Below are 19,395 nucleotides of genomic sequence, written 5' to 3' on the forward strand. Positions count from 1 at the left end.
AAACTCTTTCCTAGAGAAGCCTTTCCCTACAGACCTCCGTTCCTTTCTAGGGAGTTTATTCAGGGGTTCTTGTAATGAGAAGTGAAGTTGGCTCACAGCCGATGGGAAACTTACTTGGTCAAGTGTAGTCTGAGAAACGGAGTAGTCTTCTATGTGGAGTCTCTTCTTGTTCTGAGACAAGACGCTGAATATCCTGGCCAGGGAGGATGGCGAAGACGGGAGCTGGTACTGAAGCATGTTTCGATGCTTCTCTTTCAGGACGCTGCCTGGGAATGCAAGCCCAAAGAAGTCCTGCACAGGCGTCAGGTCGGGGTTTGCTCCCGCTATCCGCACAATGATGGTGTAGCCATCTCCAAACCTGAAAGCAAAATGGGAAATACAGGAGGGTGAGCAAGCTGCTTTCCAAGAACAGGAGGCACTCAAAATACAGGGCCATCTCCTGAAGCATGAAAAGCAACAAAACTGGGGGTCTGGAGGCAGAGTACTTGAGGGGTCTTACAACAGCTGCAGACGTATGAGTGGGAGCCTCACTCTGGACTTGGGTGACAGCAGCCTTCAGTCAATCCAGCTGTAAATGGGCACGTGGTCATTTAGTCAAAGACAGCAGCTGGATGTGCTGCTGTCCACACCATTCCTTTGTGTGCCACTGGCTACAGAAAATGGTGGGCCTTAACCACGGTGCCCAGTGGGCTGTTCAGCTAAGGCTGGCCTTTGACTTGGAAAAGCAATAAGAGTGACACAGTAGGAGAAAGACCAACTCCTCATCCCAATAGCTGAGAACACACCAGAATACAGGCTACTCCCCTTACAGTTCTATGGCAGAAGCAAATTAAAGGCAGTCACCTGTTCTTCAGATGCTGGACGCTTCCCAGACACCTGAACCGCCCATTGACCATTATCGCCATTCGAGTACACAGGGCTTCACATTCTTCCATGCTGCAAGCAAACAAAACAATATTTAGCCCCAGACAAGGCAAACACTTACTGAGATCACCCATCTGTCTTTGCAGAAATATAGCAACTTAACTGAAAATGAACCTAGACCCCATCAAAGCAGACCAACGCGAATAGACACACTGCTATAACGAGCACTACATGCCTGTGAGATGTCAGCACCACCGATCTGCCCTCCTTGATGACACTCAGAGCACAATTCCAAAGGAAACGTCGTGCTTTGGGATCCATTCCTGTGGTTGGCTCATCCTGCAGATGACATTTGTTAATCATGTTATGTAGTAGCCCAGTACTGATACACATTGTAATCCTGTGGGAAGTAACTGAATGGAGAAGAGGAAAATGGCAGGGAAGCCTTTTTCTTTTCTTTTTAAAATTTAAAAGCATGATACTTTCCCCCGTAATTGAAGTTGGGGGGAAAAATGTTAGATCTGCTCTATAAATGGTCCCAAACTGGGGAAAAAATGTTGTGAAGATTGTTGTCCTTCCTCCTCTCAGATTATGAAAATCTGAAATTTCACCAAATTTCGAAATATCAAGGACACTTAGCTACTGAAACCAGCTAAGGCAGAATGGGTAACCCTTGCTCTTCATCTGTCATGGGTTTAGGTAATCCTAGATCACATACTGTATTCACTCAAATATAAGATGATCCCCTTATAATTAAATTCTCTACCTAGAAAATTGATACATTTGTCATAATTTTCCAGGTATAGAATCTAACTATTGGACGTTTGCCTTCAATTTGTCTCACTCCCACTGCTATCGGAGGGAAAAAAAATATGGGGGGTCAGGTAGCTCCCTTGTCTGCTACCCCACCCCACTGCAACCCCTTCCCCCTCTCTTTACTGTCAGACTCTGCTGTTACCGAGCACATAGAAGTGTGGGGCAAATTTGAAAACAGTGACCTTGACATAAACATACCTGTAGTAATTTGCATATATATATATGTGTGTGTGTGTGTGTGTGTGTGTGTGTGTGTGTGTGTGTGTGTATATATATATATATAAAATATATATATAAATATATATAAATTGCATATATGCAAATTACTAGTTATCCACAGACTTAGTTCAGATGCATTTTACCTTTTTTTTAAACTGCTGCAAGTTTTAGCACAGCTACTCCATAAACACACTTTTAAGCAACAATTTTTTTTTTTTTTACCTATTTAGATACTTTTTTTTTTTAATTTGTATCCGAGGCCAAATTAATCAAAGCTAATTCCAAATCCAAGAGTCCAGAACTGTAAGTGGCCTTACTACTGGCAAACATCCTCCATCTGCACCTAGGGCTTCAGATGTTTCCAAAACCTTTGGCAGGCATCCTACTTGCAGGCCCAAGCCCTGGGGCTTAGGATTCAGATGCCCCTAAGTTTTGCTTGCCCTTAGCCATAAGGCCCTTGGAGCAAGCAAGGGAGGAGGCTCCCATTTCCACAAACTGGGCTTAAAGCCACTGCAGCTCAGTGGGTACTGAACCATGGCAGAAGAGCAGTTCTCCTGCAAAGCAGTTCAGGAAAACTGCCCTCTTGGACACAGATGCATGGTATTTCCCCTGCCAGGTTAAGAAGCTGTTACGCTTGATCTGAGCCTTATATACAGTACAGGCTATGCTAGATATTAGTCCAAAGCCAAAAGACTCATGATTTACCATTTAGTTCACTGGGCTGGACCAACAGCATTTCAAGCCATAGTGACCTCACAGCTCAGAACTGCTCAGTATGTGTGTGCTCCAGATACTGCCCCTTCTCCCCCAACAAAGGTCCATGTGCTAATTAGCCCCCACTCATGACTGGAACTGGTGGTTTTTGTCATGAGTCCTGGGATCTTCCAAACATGTGTATGTAGATGAGACACCCGGCAACCTCATTTGGCTCTACCTTATGGGGGGGCTGGGCCACGCTAATTATATGTGACAGGTTGAGAGAGGGGACAACAGAGAGATTCCAGATGAACTGTCTGAGGCCCCATTTGGTGATGTTTGTCAGACATTTAAGGCTGGTGAAGAAACAGGAATGCTTGGAAATGGGAAAGAAAGATGCAGCTCAGCTGTGGAAGTGAAGAGGAAGTAAAAATGTATTCGAAGTAGTGGTCCACTATAACTTGAAAAGGAGCTAGGGCTGAGCACAACAGGCACTACCCTATATCTAGGCTTGGCAAAATTCAATTTTTATTCTTTAATCATAGTATCATAGTACTTGGGGTTGAAAGGGACCTAAACAGATCATCAGGTCCAACCCCCTACCCTGGGCAGAAACAGGTGCTGGGATCATATCACCCCAGCCAAATATCTGTCCAGCCTCCTCTTGAAGACCCCCAAGGTAGGGGAGAGCACCGCCTCACTTGGGAGTCCATTCCAGAGCCTGGCAGCCCTGACTGTAAAGTAATGTCTCCTGATGTCCAGCCTGAACCTTCTCGCTAACAATTTGTGGCCATTATGCCTAGTAACCCCGGGTGGTGCCCAGGGTAACAGAGCCTTCCCCCATTCTCGCTGGTCCCCCCTGGTGAGTATGTAAACAGCCACCAGATCCCCTCTCAGCCTTCTCTTGTGGAGGCTGAATAGGTGCAGGCCCTTTAGCCTCTCTTCGTAGGGCCTACCCTGCTGCCCCTTGACCATGCGAGTGGCCCTCCTCTGGACCATCTCAATGCTAGCCATATCCCTCTTGAAGTGCGGCGCCCAGAACTGGACACAGTACTCCAACTGTGGCCTGACCAGTGCCGCAGAGGGTAAGGATCACCCCCCTGGACCTGCTTGTGATGTATCTGTAGATGCACGACAAGGTGTAGTTAGCCTTACTGACCACTTCCTCTCATTGGCTGCTCATGTTCGTCCTGGAGTCAACAATGACTCCAAGATCCCTTTCTGCCACCATGTTGACAAGAAGGGTGTTCCCCAGCCTGCAGGTGTGTTGCTGGTTCCTTCTCCCTAGATGCAGCACCTTGCACTTGACTGTGTTGAATTCCATCCTATTCTCATTTGCCCATCTCTGTCTCCCTGTCTAGATCTAGTTGGATTCTGTCCCTCCCCTCCAGCATGCCCACCTCGCCCCACAACTTGGTGTCGTCAGTGAATTTGGACAGCGTGCATTCCACCCCCACATCCAGATCACTGATAAAGATGTTGAACAGTACAGTAATACTTTTATTTTGATTTTTATTTATCTAAATTTTCTGGATCGTGCAAAATAAGGGTTGTGGGGGGATATGCATGCGCGCATATATACACATACACACATGCCCACTTCCTCCTCCAGTCTAGCACGCAGCAGGCATGGGGGAAGTTGCTGTGCTACTGGGATGTCAGCCTGCTGCCTGGACCCTGTCCACAGCACCATAGAGCTCAGTGCCCACTTTCCTTTATCCTGTGGTGTTTGCTGCTCCCCTGCCCTGGCTTCCCCCTGCTCCCTGGCAAGGAAACCTGCCCCCTACAGCCAGCAGCTTGCTCTGCTCATTGGCTCCCACCTGAGTTTGCAAGGAAGGAACTCACTGGCTAGCACCCTGCAGCTGGGGAGGCAGGGGCAGGGACAAACACACAGAAACACACAGTGCACAGCCCATGCCCCTGCCTTTAGTTAGTGCTCAGCAGGAGCCTGCCCAGGCACTAAGGCAGGCACCAGCCTATTCTTATGTCCCCTTTCAATAAATTGTGATTATTGATGGAAATATGTTTTCGTTGATCTGTGAGCATGAGGTGAAATCGATATTTGTTGACGTTTATGGATAAAAACTGAATCCGGCCAAGCCCACACAGATCTTAATCAGATGGCCTGCACTAATTTATCATTGTGGTAGGTCCTCATCAGTATGTTTTCCCAATGTGGGTCATGTGTTTTATAGTCATGGTCAGTGTTGGCTGTATTTAATCAACTTCAAAGTTGGTTTCCATTACTGAGCACATGGTGCTATTGGCAGCAGTTTAGTGATAGCCAATGTATGCAATGCGGTTTCCTTGTTTGTGAATGTAAGATGAGGAGCTTTTTACCCCTGTGCTGACTAGGGGGGAAAACCTCATCTTATATTTGAGTAAACAGCATATTATGGTTTTTTATTGAAGGAATCATAGCAAGAATGGTTAAAATATTGCTTGGAGGAATGTCTTAAGTTTTTCTGCAACTGTTAACACAGATACAGAGGGTTGGATCCTGTTGTCCCGTGGACAGAACTCCCAGGGACGATATTGGAGTTTCAGGTGCTGGTCCAAGTTATTTGTGAGTCTATACCTGCAGTTCCACTGCCATAGTAGCTGACTGTTTTGGCAAAATATTCTCTAGACCAAATTCTCAGGCACAGAGGCCCAAAGTTTGTGCCATATCTTGCCCTGTATTTTCAACTGTAACTGTATTTCTAATAAGCTCATTTGTACCTGTAAATTGGGCTTTTTCACACACAAGTGGCTAGTGCTGCATCTGGATTTGTATTTTTTGCCAAATGGCAGAGCTACGTTGACTTCAATGGGCACTGGATTGAGATCTTGCTGTTGTGAGTGAAAGGAAGGGGTGATACAGAAATGGTTGCACTCACCAGGAATACCACCGGAGGCCCTCCAATCAGGGCAATGGCCGTAGACAGCTTGCGCCGGTTCCCTCCACTGTAATTCCCAGCATATTTTTCTCCATATTTTACAAGACCCAGTTTACGAACTGCCCAGTCCCCGACCTGCAGGAGAGAGGGCAGTGTGACCCGACATGAGGACAGCAAGGGCTCCTCGGCAGCAAAGGGATGCAATTTTCCTGACTCTGGTGGGTCCTGCCCTGCTGAGTCTACCAATTGGAAACACCACCTGTGCCAGTCAGTGCCAACTGCCAGCATTGCAACTGTGGACTCTCAGACAGGGTACTGGATCATGGGATATAGCACAGCTCATTCCCCATTGAAGGCAGGAGACATGCTTGCTCCTTGCTCAGGAAAGGAGAAAGGCTATTTGCTCCTCTTACACCCAAAGGTACCAGTGCTGGCAGCACATCCAAGGCTGGGCACCACTGTGCAGGAAGGTAAAGAATCTTTGAGCCAGTTATGCAGCATAGTCATTGCATAACACTTGACATACATTCACTTTGTGGCCCCAGTAGATAGGTTGAAAGGAAAACCACCCAATATTGCTCAGGGTCTTACACAATGCCACTGTCAAGTTGGGGCTTTCAAAAGACTGGGGAAGAACTTCAGCTGGCATGAACTAGCACAATGCATTTTACATCAGATTTGGCCCAAAGCCCCTAAGTGGCCTTGTCCAAAATGTTCATTACATGTGCTGGGTCCACATTTCACCCACCAGCTCAACCCATGGCCATGCTTACCTTGCAAACCTCTTTCTCCGGAACGCCTCTTAAGAGTGCAAATAACTCCAGATGCTCTCTTCCTGTCAGCAGCTCGCTAATAGCATCAAACTGAGGGCAGTAGCCCATGTTCTGATGGACTTCTTGGATCTTAGACAGGATGCTGCAAGGCAAGACAATATCTCATTAGCCTTCTGCACTCATCCATTGCCATTTCAGGTACAGGAGACAGGAAAGGAATGAGACAAATGAGTGATTTTTGAGGTGTAGGACTCTAACTACTGAGGTGAACATGTCACTGAATCCTCAAAGCAATTTTGGACTAAGTGAATTCATTCTGACACATGACTTAAGTGTGATGGGAACCATTTTCATATACACCCAAGTGATTTAGGAGCATAAGTCTTGTTTTCAAAAGGGGCACAATACAGTGTTGAACATTTCAATACATTTTAACAATGCAGTTTTGAACTATGACTCACATTCAGCAAAACACTTAAGGCACATGCTTAAAGCTAAGCAAAAAGGGTGTCAAAAATTTTAACCCCGGTGTAAGGGGTGAGACTGCAGCACAGCTGGTGGAGACAAACATCAGGAATTTTCTTCGCATACAGAAGAGGGAAGTATCAAGACTTGCAGGGTCTTCCTCTAACCTGTTTCCCTTGAGAAAAGCTTCTCCCCCCGTCACATCCGTGTCTCCAGTTAGCATCTTGAAAGTTGATGACTTGCCAGCACCGTTCACTCCCAGGAGCCCAAAGCACTGGAAACATTAAAAGATTGGCTGAGCACAGGCAGATGGCAGGGTGTTGTGTGATCTGCAGGATCTTTATAAATGAAACTGATGCATGAGATGGGAGGAGGCCACCCTGGCTGGCTTCAGAGTCAGGGAGGAACAAATGTCATTGTAGCTGTGAATGCAATAAATTGGATTTGAACTTCATGAGATGGGATGAACCTGAATTCCTGCCACTGTAGAGTCACCCTCAGGTTAATGCTGAGGTAATAAAGTTAATTCCAAACACAAATCATTTGCAAGGGAGAAGTGAACAAACTACATTATCTACCTACTTTATGAACCCTTGTCATTGTAATATCTGGGGACTTGAGAAACCTTAGTGTTTCTATCCTAATACCCCACAGTGAGGTAGTGGGGTGCTAGTGCCTATCTTTGTTTTTACAGACACAGGGATTCAGGCACTTCCCCAAGGTTACATGTGGGGAGCCTGTGGCCAAGCTTCAAACTGCCTTAACCCTAAGGCTATCTTCCCTCTTCATTAACAACCAACCTCAAAGGCTGGGTGTAGACAAAACGGGGAATTGGTGCACGACACTTTAGAGCGGGTTAAATGCTTTTGCACTGCTTTAATGGTGTTGGTGTTTGCACGCGTCAGTGGGGTACTGCGCAGTAATTCCAGCCGCTGTAGCAAATTTGTCAGTGTAACGCGCCTTAAATGACTTGGGGTGCAGCAAACTAAAACTCCTCCAAGGAGTCTGCTGCTTTACAGCCGCGGAGCAAAGCACTGGGCTCCGTGCAGCTCAGGAGCTCTGCAGGAAGCCTGCGCAGGCAGCCTGGCAGCAGCCCGGGAAGGCAGGCTCCACCCAAGAAAAAAACCCAAAAAACCAGCAAGCCTGATTTATTTATTTATTTATTTGCCCTGGAGCCTGTCTGAGCTGTGTGGGGGCCCGGTGCTTCCCTCCACAGCTGCGGTGCCCCTCAGGACTGCCCGAGCCAGGTGCCTGTGGGTGGGTGCTGCCTGGGGCGGGGGGGCTGCCGCTGCTGTGGAGGGAAGCATCAGCCCCCACCGCAGCCCAGGGACTGCTCCGCCCACCAGCAGCTCGCCCTCCCCTCCCCACCACTGGAGAGGCAGGTAAGTTCAGGTGTGTGCACAACACAGGGGTTTAAAGGGCCCTAAACTGAAGCGGTGTTTTAAAAAATGCACTGCTTCAATTTAGGGCCCCTGTTTCATCTACGCACACCCAAAGATATCAATGCCTAATTCTGCTTGGGGTTTTCAAGTGCTCTGGAACCATTCAGCAAAGCCAAATGCACTGATACATATGACCAATTGGCAGTTACCTCTCCAGGGGGGATTCCAACACAGATCCTGTCCACCGCTGGTTTTCGCTTCATTCTATAAATCTGAAACCAGAAAAAATGAATGAGGACAATGTAGGTGAGAGGGGAGAGAGGGGAAGTCTGAGCCAAAACTGCTTCCCAAGGTTCAAGTCCTGACCCTCTGTAGTGGCAGAACTCCAAAAACGCTCCAGAATGAGCAGGTAAGAGCACTTTTTATTAGAGGATCAAGCTGTGCTAGCTAGACTTCTGGGAGTCGCTAGTTAATTGGGTAGCATTGGACAATGAAGGGACTTGGCTTTGAAGTCTGCAGCCAGGCAGGCTGAGGCTAGTTCTCAGCTGAAAGATACTGGCCTTGCTCCATGGACTTCCATGGTGCTACCAGCTGAAAGCCTGGCCCACTGTGCCTGATTCAGGCCTAAATAATGAATTCTTCAGACAGCACCATGGGCATGTAGGACACCTGCCAAAGATATCTGTGCTTTCAAGTATGAACAAAATGCAGAGAGCAGCAATTTTAGGGGTTCTGCAAGTGATATAAGCTTGGGGCTTGATTCAAAGCTTATGGAAAAGTGGGAGTCTTTCTACTGATCAGGACCTCAGTGAACTGTGCTGTTCTGGGAGATTCATAGATGTTTGGGTCGGAGGGACATCAGTAGATCAAAGAGTCTGACCCCCTGCCCTGGGCAGGAAAGAGCGCTGGGGTCAGACAACCCCAGCCAGGTGCATGTCCAGCCTCCTCTTAAAGACCCCAAGGTAGGAGAGAGCACCACCTCCCTTGGAAGCCCATTCCAGATTCCGCAACCCTTACTGTAAAGTTCTTCCTGATGTGTAACCTAAATCTTTTCTCCATCAGTTTGTGGCCGTTGTTCCTAGTTACTCCAAGGGATGCCCTGGTAAACAGAGCATCTCCTACTCCTTGTTGCCCTCCCCCCCGCCCCAATGAATTTGTAGGCAACCACAAGATCACCTCTCGGCCTTCTCTTGCAGAGGCTGAAGAGATCCAGGTCCCTCAATCTCTCCTTGTAGGGCTTTGCCTGCAGGCCCCTAACCATATGAGTGGCCCTCCTCTGAACCCTCTCAAGACTGTCCACATCCCTCTTGAAGTACAGCGTCCAAAACTGGACTGTCCCCCACCAATATCGCTAGAATGGGCAGCCCCTCTCTCACCTTGGTCAGCTCCTTGATTTCGAGGATGTCGCTCTGCCCTCCACCGCTAATTATCCTCTGCCTCTCCCTGGTCACATCCTCATCCTCATCATTCAGAGGGGGAAGCTTGGCTTCAACCGGCCTTTGGGAAGAAAGAAATAAGGGGAGAGGCCTACAAATTTAATGAACTAAATACGAAAGACACAGTACTAGTCCGCATCCACATCTGGGAAGCCCCTGAATATCTGAAGTTCACCAGGATACAATACACTTATATGCTGACAGCCAAAACAAAGACCACACGCCTCCTCCATCCCTTGTAGGACTTCAGCTTAAATGCACAGGCTTCATGCTGACTGTTGGTGCACACAGCTGAATTTCACCTATGGCCAATGCACCTACGATGCTTTATAGGCTTACTGCCCCATTCAGAGCCTTCTCCAGGCAAATTTGATTTCACACACGCTGTTCCCATTCCAAGTGTCACAAACAAGGACAAACATCCTGTCCCTGAACTATTGCTTCAGACACTTTCGTTACACTTGGGTGACTGGTTCTCCTGACAGAAATCTGCAGGGCAAAATAGCACTCGGTTCATCTAGCAGAAATGTTTGCTTGTGGTATGTAGGGAGATAGACTCTGAGTTTCAAAACTGCAGCAGCAGTGCGAGCTTTGGGCGTAGCTCATTGCCCTTTAGAGATGATGGAACAACTGCTTCCAGGGCTTGTCTGTACAGGCATTTTTTCCTGTGGGTATCTACAACTGGTTGCAGGAACACTCCTGTTAGTGGGAAGTCACTAAGGATGATCTGATGCTCCTGGCTGGATCTTCTGCAGCATGGCTCTGACTGCCTCACCCCATTTGCTAATGGTGCCCCCAAAGCCACTTCCTCATACCAGACCCCAGAGCAGACCTCAGGCTTCCTTTCCCCACCAGCCCCGAAAACCAAAGCAGTGCAGATCAAGTCCTACCTTGGCTTGATGAAGAACCTGTACTGGATAAGCACAGTGATGAGGAAGAAGACCACACCTTCAACAGCCATGGCAAAGAGGTTGCGTCCCACCAGATCCCAGGACAGAGGGGACACAAAGCGATTCTCACCTGTTGAGATTACCAAAGTGTAAAGTCAGCTTTGCAGACACTGAGGCAATAAGGCCACAGGCTGACCCAGGTTTGGTCTGCGCATCCATTGTAATTCCAGTGATGCCCAAAGATCTCTACTGTGCTAGGCATTGCACATACACAGAAGAGACAGCCACTGCCTTGAATACCTTGTGGCCAAATAGACCAGACCAGCAAGTGAACTATTTCACAGGTAGAAACTGAGGCACAGAGAGTTTAAGTGCTATAAGATCACCCAGTCTGTTATGTAGCCAGGTACAGAACCCAGCTCTCCAGACCCCACAGTCAGTGCTTTTGCCCAAAGGCTATCCTCCTTCTCAACCTTTTTTTTTTTTAACTCCCTATTTTAAAAACATAAAAAAAGCTCACACCTTCATAATTCAAGTTTTTACACACCAGAGAGATGTTCCTCTCTGGCTCTGGTAGTGAACCAGAGGAGCTACCAGCAGGTTGTGGACAGCTCAGATCAGATCTCTGTGGCTGCCTGAGGCTGGCACCAATCCTGTTAGGTCCTGTGAGCTGAGCCCTCAATAACCAGTGATTTCAGTGGAAGTGGAGGGTGCTCACTTGAATCAAAACCAGGCCCCTGATAGTTTGTCAGGGATCCCATGGGGATTGGGTGGGGAGGGGGTTATCACTTACCAAACCTTTCTAAAGCATCTGCCATGGCCTGGTTTTTCACCATGTCAATGAGGCCCCGACCCAGGCAGAAGTGGGGGAAGATGAGGAAGACGGACTTGAGGATGTCATTGATGTTGTTCAGCTTCTAATGGAGCAAGAGTCAAGCACAAATCAACCTTCTGGGAAGCTTATTGAGGGCTGAGAACAAAGAACAGATCCCCACTAGGCCCCAACCTGAACCCACTGCTGGCCTCGTTCCCAGGCATCCCTTCCATTCCCAGACCAAGCGTTAGCTCCTGGGAATTAGCTGCTAAGGGCAATGTAGAACCAAGGGAAAGATACTGTCTTAAAGCTGGGTTTGCCAGCTACATAGCCCGGGGGGGGGGGGAGGAGGGGGAGGAGAGGACACAACATACATTATTGGTGAAAAGCTCGAGTACAAAAGTGGCCACACTGCCATTGATGCCAATGAAGAGGTTCACACTGGTCAGCACTACGTAGGCAGTGCTGGGGATCTTGAACACGAAGGAGGCAGGGTACATCAGTGGGGTGATGGACCACCTGGTGAGCAAAAGGAGTCAGCATAAGACAAGCTCATTCACAGCAGCCAGCATGCTGGACCTCAGGAATGGCTCTGAGAGGAGCAGCCTTACCCATAGAGGAAGAGCAGAAGGGCCAGCACGGGCAGGTTGGAAGAGGAGACATAGGACTTCTGCTGGAAGCAGATGAAGATGATGATGACCAGTGTAGCGGGAACCACATAGTTGCACTGGAAGGAGAAAGAAATGGTTTTGTGGGAGTTGCAAATGAAAACCAAAGGCATCTTAGCACTGTGAACAGTGGGTAAAAGGGAGATTACAGGAAAATAGGACTGAAAATTAAAATATTTGCTCCAAAAATACAGCAGTGCCTTATAAATGCTGATTAGAGGGCTTCTTAGCAGCTTCACACCTTCCTTAGTTCAGCAAACTTATACTAAGATGGATCACAGTCTCATAGAACAGGAAATAAATCAGGGATTATTTTCACCATTATTTCTATGGAACAGGGTCTGCAGGCCCCAGCTGACATGGGGGTCTCCATCCTGCTGAGCACTATGAAGAAACGTAGTAAGGGGTGAGATAAGGCATTACACGCATCAGACTCGGGTCTGAAGGGCGAGTTCATGGATGCCATCTTACCATGTCCCAGACAAAGTTTGCCAGCCAGTAGATCACTGGCTTCACCCCACTTATGAACTGCAGGTGCTTGGCTTTGCTGACGCGCTCCTGGATCAGGAAAACTACGAAGCTGGCAGGGACAAAGGACATGGCGAAGATCACGCAGATGGAGACTAAAACGTCCACTGATGTGGTCATCCTGGGTAGAGAGAAGTCAACAGGCACTAATAAATCACTGTCTTAAGACCTCTCCCTGATCCCACCAGAAAGGAGCTCCCTTGCTCTGCACTGTGACGTAATTCTGCTAGCCTGCTTGCTCTATGTGCATAGTGGGGGAGGAAGGGAGAGCAGTCAGCCTGTCAGGTTAAGACCCCTCATAGGCACGTTCACTTTTAAGGCCCCATAGAAATGAGAGGTTTTTAGCACATGTCTGTGTAGCCAAGGTTCTCCAAAGTCTGCAGGAACCAGAGGTTTGGGGAATGGGAAACCCCTGAACTGAATGGCAAAGAGACTGGGGGTCTTACTGCTCAGTCTGAAAAGCTACCAAGACTGAGAGGTCCGGGGTGTGGGGGAGGGGGTAACTTAGAGAGACTCGCAGGAACAGAGCAGCAAGGTGTCCCAGCAGAAGGTTCCTTTTAACAGCTGAGGAAGAAGGAAACTGGCTGAAGAGCAGAGAGGGGAGGAATCCTTGAGGATTCTGACCTAAGCCCTGAGAACACTCAAGCATGTGCAGGCAGCAGTGGAGACAGGCACTGCTGTCCTGTTTTGCTCTGTGCAGTTCTCCATTCACTCAAATGGAAAACAACTGGTTTATGGAGGCCTGACAAAGCCTGTGTGTCTGGATCTCATCTCCCTCAAGAGGGGGACTATATGGCCCAGGGCATCTAGCTCCAAGCTTAAGGAAGAAGTGCTTATGTTCCTGAGGTGTCCGCACTGGGCCCTGGGGGCCTAGGATAGCTGGGCTGAGACACCCCATGAAGAGGTAACAGACAGCCTGAGTACAGGGGAGTGTGCAGACTGCTCAGAAAAGGCTGACCCTGACACCCAGTTAATGGAAGTCTAAGAACACATGGACTCCTTGTGGTGGATGGCAAATACAGCAGCCTGGTGAGCACCCAGCAGGGGGTAATTTAGCAGGGTGACCCTCCCATTCTCCCCATCACCACTGCATCAGGACGTACAGTGCCACTTCAGAGAGTTGCTGCTTCGTGAGGTTCAGCGGGTGGTTGTAGGCGGTGATGCCATAAGCATTGGGGTTCTTGCCCCCCCGGAGGTTGGCCCTGAGGATGGCATTGTTGATCACATTCAGGAAGGAGCCGATGGCATGCCAGCCCTTGTTGTTGAACCACACCTGCAAAACCAATATTCCAGTTTCTGCGGGGCTGCCCCAACAGACCCAGCAGAGGGCCAGAAGACAGAGCAGCTCTTCCTAACTTTCCTCAAGATCCTGTCGATCATCATAGAGACACGATGCACAGTTTGGTCATGGGAACACTCATGCCAGCCAATTGGCTCGGTGAGTATGACATCCCCTCCATCCACAAGAGAAGCCTAGGATTCTCAAGAGATCTTAGTCATGGGAAAATGGTATTACAGGGCCATGGAGTCTAAAGGACTATGTATGCTAGGGCAATATGTTTCCCAATACCCATTTGCAGCAGTCACAGCCTACTCATTTCCAAGGCCATGACTTGACAAATACTAATGTCAACAGAGGCAGCTTCAGGAATTTCAATGCATTTGGGACTGGGCTCCATGAGCCCCCTCTCTCCCCCAGCTTTCCACACAAAAAGCTGTGCTGTTTTCTCTGTCTTTGTAAGCAATTAGGGCAGAAGGCTCTGCTCTGAGCACACATGGGACAGAAATCATGAGACATCGCTACTTAGGAGCTGAACTTTGGTTAAAACACAAAGTTACCTGAGCCTGGGCTCAGTGTGCTAGGCACAAGAGGCAAGAGTTTACCTTGACATTGTTTTTTGTGTCCAGTCCTTTCATGAAGCTTGCCAAGCTATTTAGAAACCGATCTCCAGAGCTCCCCTGTGAACAGCACAAGATTCGCTTCAGTCATTGCAGCCCAATGCAGCAAGCACCTTATTTGTACAGATTCCTTTTTGGTTCTGTCACAGATTCGCCATGTAACTTTAGGTGAGTCACTTAAGGCCAACATGCCCTCTGAATTCACAATGCACAGCACTCCAAAGTGGGAAGAGAGCACAGGGGGCCCAAGAGAATTCCAGCACTGGCTTAGGTTTTAACAATTATTAGCTAAGCATGGAGCACAATTTTGAGGGACACTAGCTCAAACATGGTGGCTCAGAGGTTACTAGGGAGCTGGTTGCAGTTCTCTGATTCTCCAAGGTCATCTTCCCCATGGTGTACATCAGAGCAGCTTAAAGGCTGCTCTAACCTATGCTGGGTGGCAACTGCTCTGGACTGGGCACAGAGGTGCTTTATGCTGGATCTAGGGAAATCTCAGCTGGCCAGACCCTGCTGTGTACCATACCCCTAATGGGAGGCTCTTGCAGGAAGGGACTAGAGTGAGGCTGAGAATCTGGCAGAACAGAGGATTTTTCCAGTTCTCTCTTGTGGCTCATGGGGCACTTCAGGTGCCTTTGCTCACATACACACATGCTGAGCTGGGGTCACTGATGGTAAAAGCTGAATTTCCTAAGGCTCTCATACTGAGTCCCCTTTGCAACCAGTGGGAGGTTACTTGAGTGAAAACACAGTATTACCAAAGGGCCATGTCCACTTCAGGTCATCTTCATGACACTTTGTCCTCAAGATTAGCAGGCATCCAGAGACCTTAGCACCTCAGTGGCTGTTCCCAGACAAAGCAGCAGATTCCTATGCCCTTTGATGTACTTATACTGGCTAAGTACCACCCAGGCTAGTCCAGGTGCAGAGACTATCTCAGGCAGCAGGAGCTGAAGTTTTTACACCTAAGGGCTTGCTTCCTGTAGACATCTCACCCAGGGGTGCCACTGTCACACTGCCACAGCCTCAGGGCTGCAGAGAGACAACTGCTCACCTTGGCAAGCTCCAAGATCTTCTTCAACTGCCTGATGGCATCATTTACTTCATGGCTTGGAGGAAGCACAAGGGAGCTGCTGGCACCCAGGGAAAATCCTCCGTACCTGAAGGCAGAGAGGGGCAATCAAGCACAGACTGATCAGACACACGCTCCAGAAAAGGCTTCCTGTCTCTAGGAGCCTAGGAACAGCATCTAGGCCAGGGGCCTTATAGATTCATAGATGCTAGGGTCAGAAGGGACCTCAATAGATCATCGAGTCCAACCCCCTGCATATGCAGGAAAGAGTGCTGGGTCTAGATGACCCCAGCTAGATGCTCATCTAACCTCCTCTTGAAGACCCCCAGGGTAGGGGAGAGCACCACCTCCCTTGGAAGCCCGTTCCAGACCCTGGCCACTCGAACTGTGAAGTTCTTCCTAATGTCCAATCTAAATCTGCTCTCTGCTAGCTTGTGGCCATTATTTCTTGTAACCCCCGGGGGCGCCTTGGCGAATAAATCCTCACCAATTCCCGTCTGTGCCCTCGTGATGAACTTATAGGCGGCTACAAGGTCGCCTCTCAACCTTCTCTTGCGGAGGCTGAAAAGATCCAGTTTCTCTAGTCTCTCCTCGTAGGGCTTGGTCTGTAGGCCCTTAACCATACGAGTGGCCCTTCTCTGGACCCTCTCCAGGTTATCCGCATCCCTCTTGAATTGCGGCGCCCAGAATTGCACGCAGTACTCCAACTGCAGTCTGACCAGCGCCCGATAGAGGGGAAGTATCACCTCCTTGGACCTATTCGTCATGCATCTGCTGATGCACGATAAAGTGCCATTGGCTTTTTTGATGGCTTCGTCACACTGCCAACTCATGTTCATCTTGGAGGCTACTAGGACTCCAAGATCCCTTTCCACTTCCGTGCCACCCAGCAGGTCATTCCCTAGGCTGTAGGTGTGCTGGACATTTTTCCTCCCTAGGTGCAGCACTTTGCATTTCTCCTTGTTGAACTGCATTCTGTTGTTTTCTGCCCACTTGTCCAACCTGTCCAGATCTGCTTGCAGCTGTTCCCTGCCCTCTGGCATGTCCACTTCTCCCCATAGCTTTGTGTCATCTGCAAACTTGGACAGAGTACATTTCACTCCCTCGTCCAAGTTGCTGATGAAGACATTAAAGAGTATCGGTCCAAGGACCGAACCCTGCGGGACCCCACTGCCCACACCCTTCCAGGTCGAAACCAACCCATCCACTACGACTCTCTGGGTGCGACCCTCCAGCCAATTCGCCACCCACTGGACTGTGTAGTCATCCAAGCCTCTTAACTTGTTCACCAGTATGGGGTGGGATACCGTATCGAAGGCCTTCCTGAAGTCTAAGTATACGACATCCACCCCTCCTCCTGTGTCCAGGCGTTTCATAACCTGGTCATAAAAAGAGACTAGATCGGTCAGGCACGATCTGCCTGCCACGAACCCGTGCTGATTTCCCCTCAGCATAATTTGTCCTGCCGGGCTCTCACAAATGTGAGCCTTGATAATTTTTTCAAAGACTTTGCCAAGGATGGAGGTGAGACTGACTGGCCTATAGTTGCCTGGGTCCTCCTTCCTCCCCTTTTTGAAAATGGGGACCACGTTGGCCCTTTTCCAGTTCTCCGGAACTTGGCCCATGCGCCATGAGCTTTCAAATATTCCCGCCAGTGGCTCTGCAATGATGTCGGCCAGTGTCCTCAGCACCCTCGGATGGAGCTCATCTGGGCCTGCCGACTTAAAGGCATCCAGTTCTTCCAAGTGACTCTGCACCATCTCAGGGTCTATGCATGGAAGTCTGGCGCCTTGCTGCTGCCTCTCTACAACCCCAGTGAGACTTGTCGTGCCCCTCGCTTAGGAACACTGAGGCAAAGAACTCGTTGAGGAGTTCAGTCTTATCCCCCCTGTCTGTCACCAATTGTTTCTGCCCATTTAGCAGGGGTCCTATTCCTCCCTGGGCCTTCCTTTTACTCCCTATATATCTAAAAAACAATTTCTTGTTGTCTTTTACTTGGGTTGCCATCCTCAGCTCCATGGTAGCTTTGGCCCGTCTAACTGCCTCCCTACAAGCACGAGTAGAGGAGGTATATTCATCTTTGGTGATCTCTCCCTGTTTCCACTTTTTATGTGCTCCCCTTTTGTTCCTTAGGCTGCCCTGGATTTCTCTGGTCAGCCAGGGATGCCTCCTGGCCCCTTTCCCTCTTTTGCCTTGCTCGGGGATCGTCTTGCTTTGTGCCCAAAGGATCGTTTCCTTAAGGCACAGCCACCCTTCTTGGGCTTCCATTTCTTCAAATGTACTCTGCAGTGCATCCTTGACTAATCCCCTGAGTTTGCTAGTCTAATACTGGCCTTTGCTAGTCTAATACTGCTAGCAGGGACTGCTCATACCAGCAGGCACTAGATAGTAAGCACATACAGAATTGAGCCCTTGGGGCTCTGAGGGCACCCATGTAACCCCCAACAGCTGGGGAAAGGGCCAGTCAATACCATGGCTAGTTCCAGCAAGATGCTAAAAAATATATCTGTTGCTGACATATTTCTAGCAAGCTTAGTGTGGAGCATAACTTCATTTTTCAAAAGAAGAATTATATTTATAGGGAATAGTGTGAGTCAGCGAGTAAGTGAGAGAAAGAGAGAGAAGGTGAGTGAGTGAGTTTACCAGTAATAAGAAACCCCAAGCAACATAATGGAGGGGTGGCAACTCACCTGAATTCATTCACCCAGATCTTATTCTTCAAGCTATGGAGATAAAGAGAAGATGTTATTTATAAAATGGGCTATCAGTTGGATCCAGCCTGAGACCAAAGGCACTGGGATCATTCACTACTAAAGGGCAGATTCATTCTGGTTTAACTCCAGGGACATCAGGTGCATTACACTAGAGCAGACAAGGTTCCTTGGGTGAATTTGATATCTTTTATTAGACCAACCAAAATAGTTGGAGAATATTTATTAAGCAAGCTTTCGGGTTCAAAAAGCCTTCGTCAGGCTAAGTTTCAGCAGTTGGTGTGTGCTCTTCCCGGTGCACCTTGTCTGCCTATGTCCTTAGACCAACACGGCTACAACCTAAACCCTTACACTAAAGCAGCATTTGCCAACCAGTGTGCCATCAGGCATGTGCAGGTGTGCTGTGGCATTTGGGGCTAGAGCCACGCCCCCTGCTATACCCCAACCAGCCAGCCAGCCAGTGTGGCTCCAGCCAGAGATTCAAGTGCTGCGCCACCAGCTCCCCAACACTCTGCATTTGGCCACATGCCACCCCTAACCCCCACCCCCTCCACGTTCGTCTGCTCCCCTCCGTCGGCATTTGGCTGGTGTACTGTGGGTGGGAGAGGCCATGTAAGTGTGCCGTGTGGTGAAAAAGGTTGGGAAATGCTGCACTAAAGAGGAGTTTGCCCTGCTGCTTGCTGCTTTTTAATGCCTATAAGGCCCAGTCCTATTCCCTCTGAACTGCCACTGACTTTGCTGGCAGCAGGATCAAGTCTGGGGCACCAAGCAAAAGTGGGTGTCAGGGTCCAATCTGGTGGCAACCCAAGCCAAAGTTCTGGGTTGGCCAGTAACATTCATGTTACTGCCAGTGTATCACAAGGATATGGGAAAACCAGGGACTGCTTAGAAAATGGAAGCGGACATGGCAGCTTTAGACTGGACTCTTCAAGCATCTCTGCTTCATTTATAGGAAAAACCCATGATGGCTGGTTGACCCCATGGTAGAAATAATTCCTGCTGGCTCCAAGAGGCTCATGGGAGCCACAGCCATAGAGAAAGCAATGAATGCTCAGCCACCTGGTCTGAATATAGGGCTGGGGTCAAAGCCCATTGAAGCCAATGGAAAGGCTCTCACTGAGCATGGTACAGTTTGGGTCAGGCCCATGAAGAGGATGTGACAGAAGCAGCATGTCACACCCTGGTGTGTTCTGAATGGGTGTTAATAAGTCCTAGCAATCAACAGGGAGTCTGTACTGGAGTACAGCACAGCCTTCTAGGCCAGGAGAAAGAGTGAATTACAC

General features: G+C 48.8%; 1 protein-coding gene and 1 long non-coding RNA gene across 3 annotated transcripts in view; one reads left to right on the forward strand and one right to left on the reverse strand.

The window, feature by feature from the left end:
- Positions 1-19,395, reverse strand: part of ABCA1 (ATP binding cassette subfamily A member 1) — a 122,298-nt gene that overhangs the window by 3,821 nt on the left and 99,082 nt on the right. For both annotated transcript variants that reach the window (XM_006261408.4, XM_019490729.2), the window contains exons 33-49: positions 18,092-18,124; positions 15,384-15,489; positions 14,315-14,389; positions 13,534-13,703; positions 12,374-12,551; positions 11,846-11,961; positions 11,609-11,753; positions 11,214-11,337; positions 10,421-10,550; positions 9,471-9,591; positions 8,304-8,366; positions 6,880-6,986; positions 6,248-6,389; positions 5,475-5,609; positions 1,100-1,203; positions 844-936; positions 115-358 (exon numbers count right to left, since the gene is read on the reverse strand). In XM_006261408.4, coding sequence (XP_006261470.1) covers positions 115-358; positions 844-936; positions 1,100-1,203; positions 5,475-5,609; positions 6,248-6,389; positions 6,880-6,986; positions 8,304-8,366; positions 9,471-9,591; positions 10,421-10,550; positions 11,214-11,337; positions 11,609-11,753; positions 11,846-11,961; positions 12,374-12,551; positions 13,534-13,703; positions 14,315-14,389; positions 15,384-15,489; positions 18,092-18,124 — 2,086 coding nt within the window. The remainder of the gene's footprint in view (positions 1-114; positions 359-843; positions 937-1,099; positions 1,204-5,474; positions 5,610-6,247; positions 6,390-6,879; positions 6,987-8,303; positions 8,367-9,470; positions 9,592-10,420; positions 10,551-11,213; positions 11,338-11,608; positions 11,754-11,845; positions 11,962-12,373; positions 12,552-13,533; positions 13,704-14,314; positions 14,390-15,383; positions 15,490-18,091; positions 18,125-19,395) is intronic.
- On the forward strand, positions 307-7,166 carry LOC132249445 (uncharacterized). The gene is made up of 2 exons (XR_009460924.1): positions 307-386; positions 1,011-7,166. It is a non-coding gene; the product is annotated as an uncharacterized LOC132249445 (long non-coding RNA).

The sequence above is a fragment of the Alligator mississippiensis genome, chromosome 3 (assembly GCF_030867095.1).
Source record: "Alligator mississippiensis isolate rAllMis1 chromosome 3, rAllMis1, whole genome shotgun sequence".
NCBI lineage: Eukaryota > Metazoa > Chordata > Crocodylia > Alligatoridae > Alligator > Alligator mississippiensis.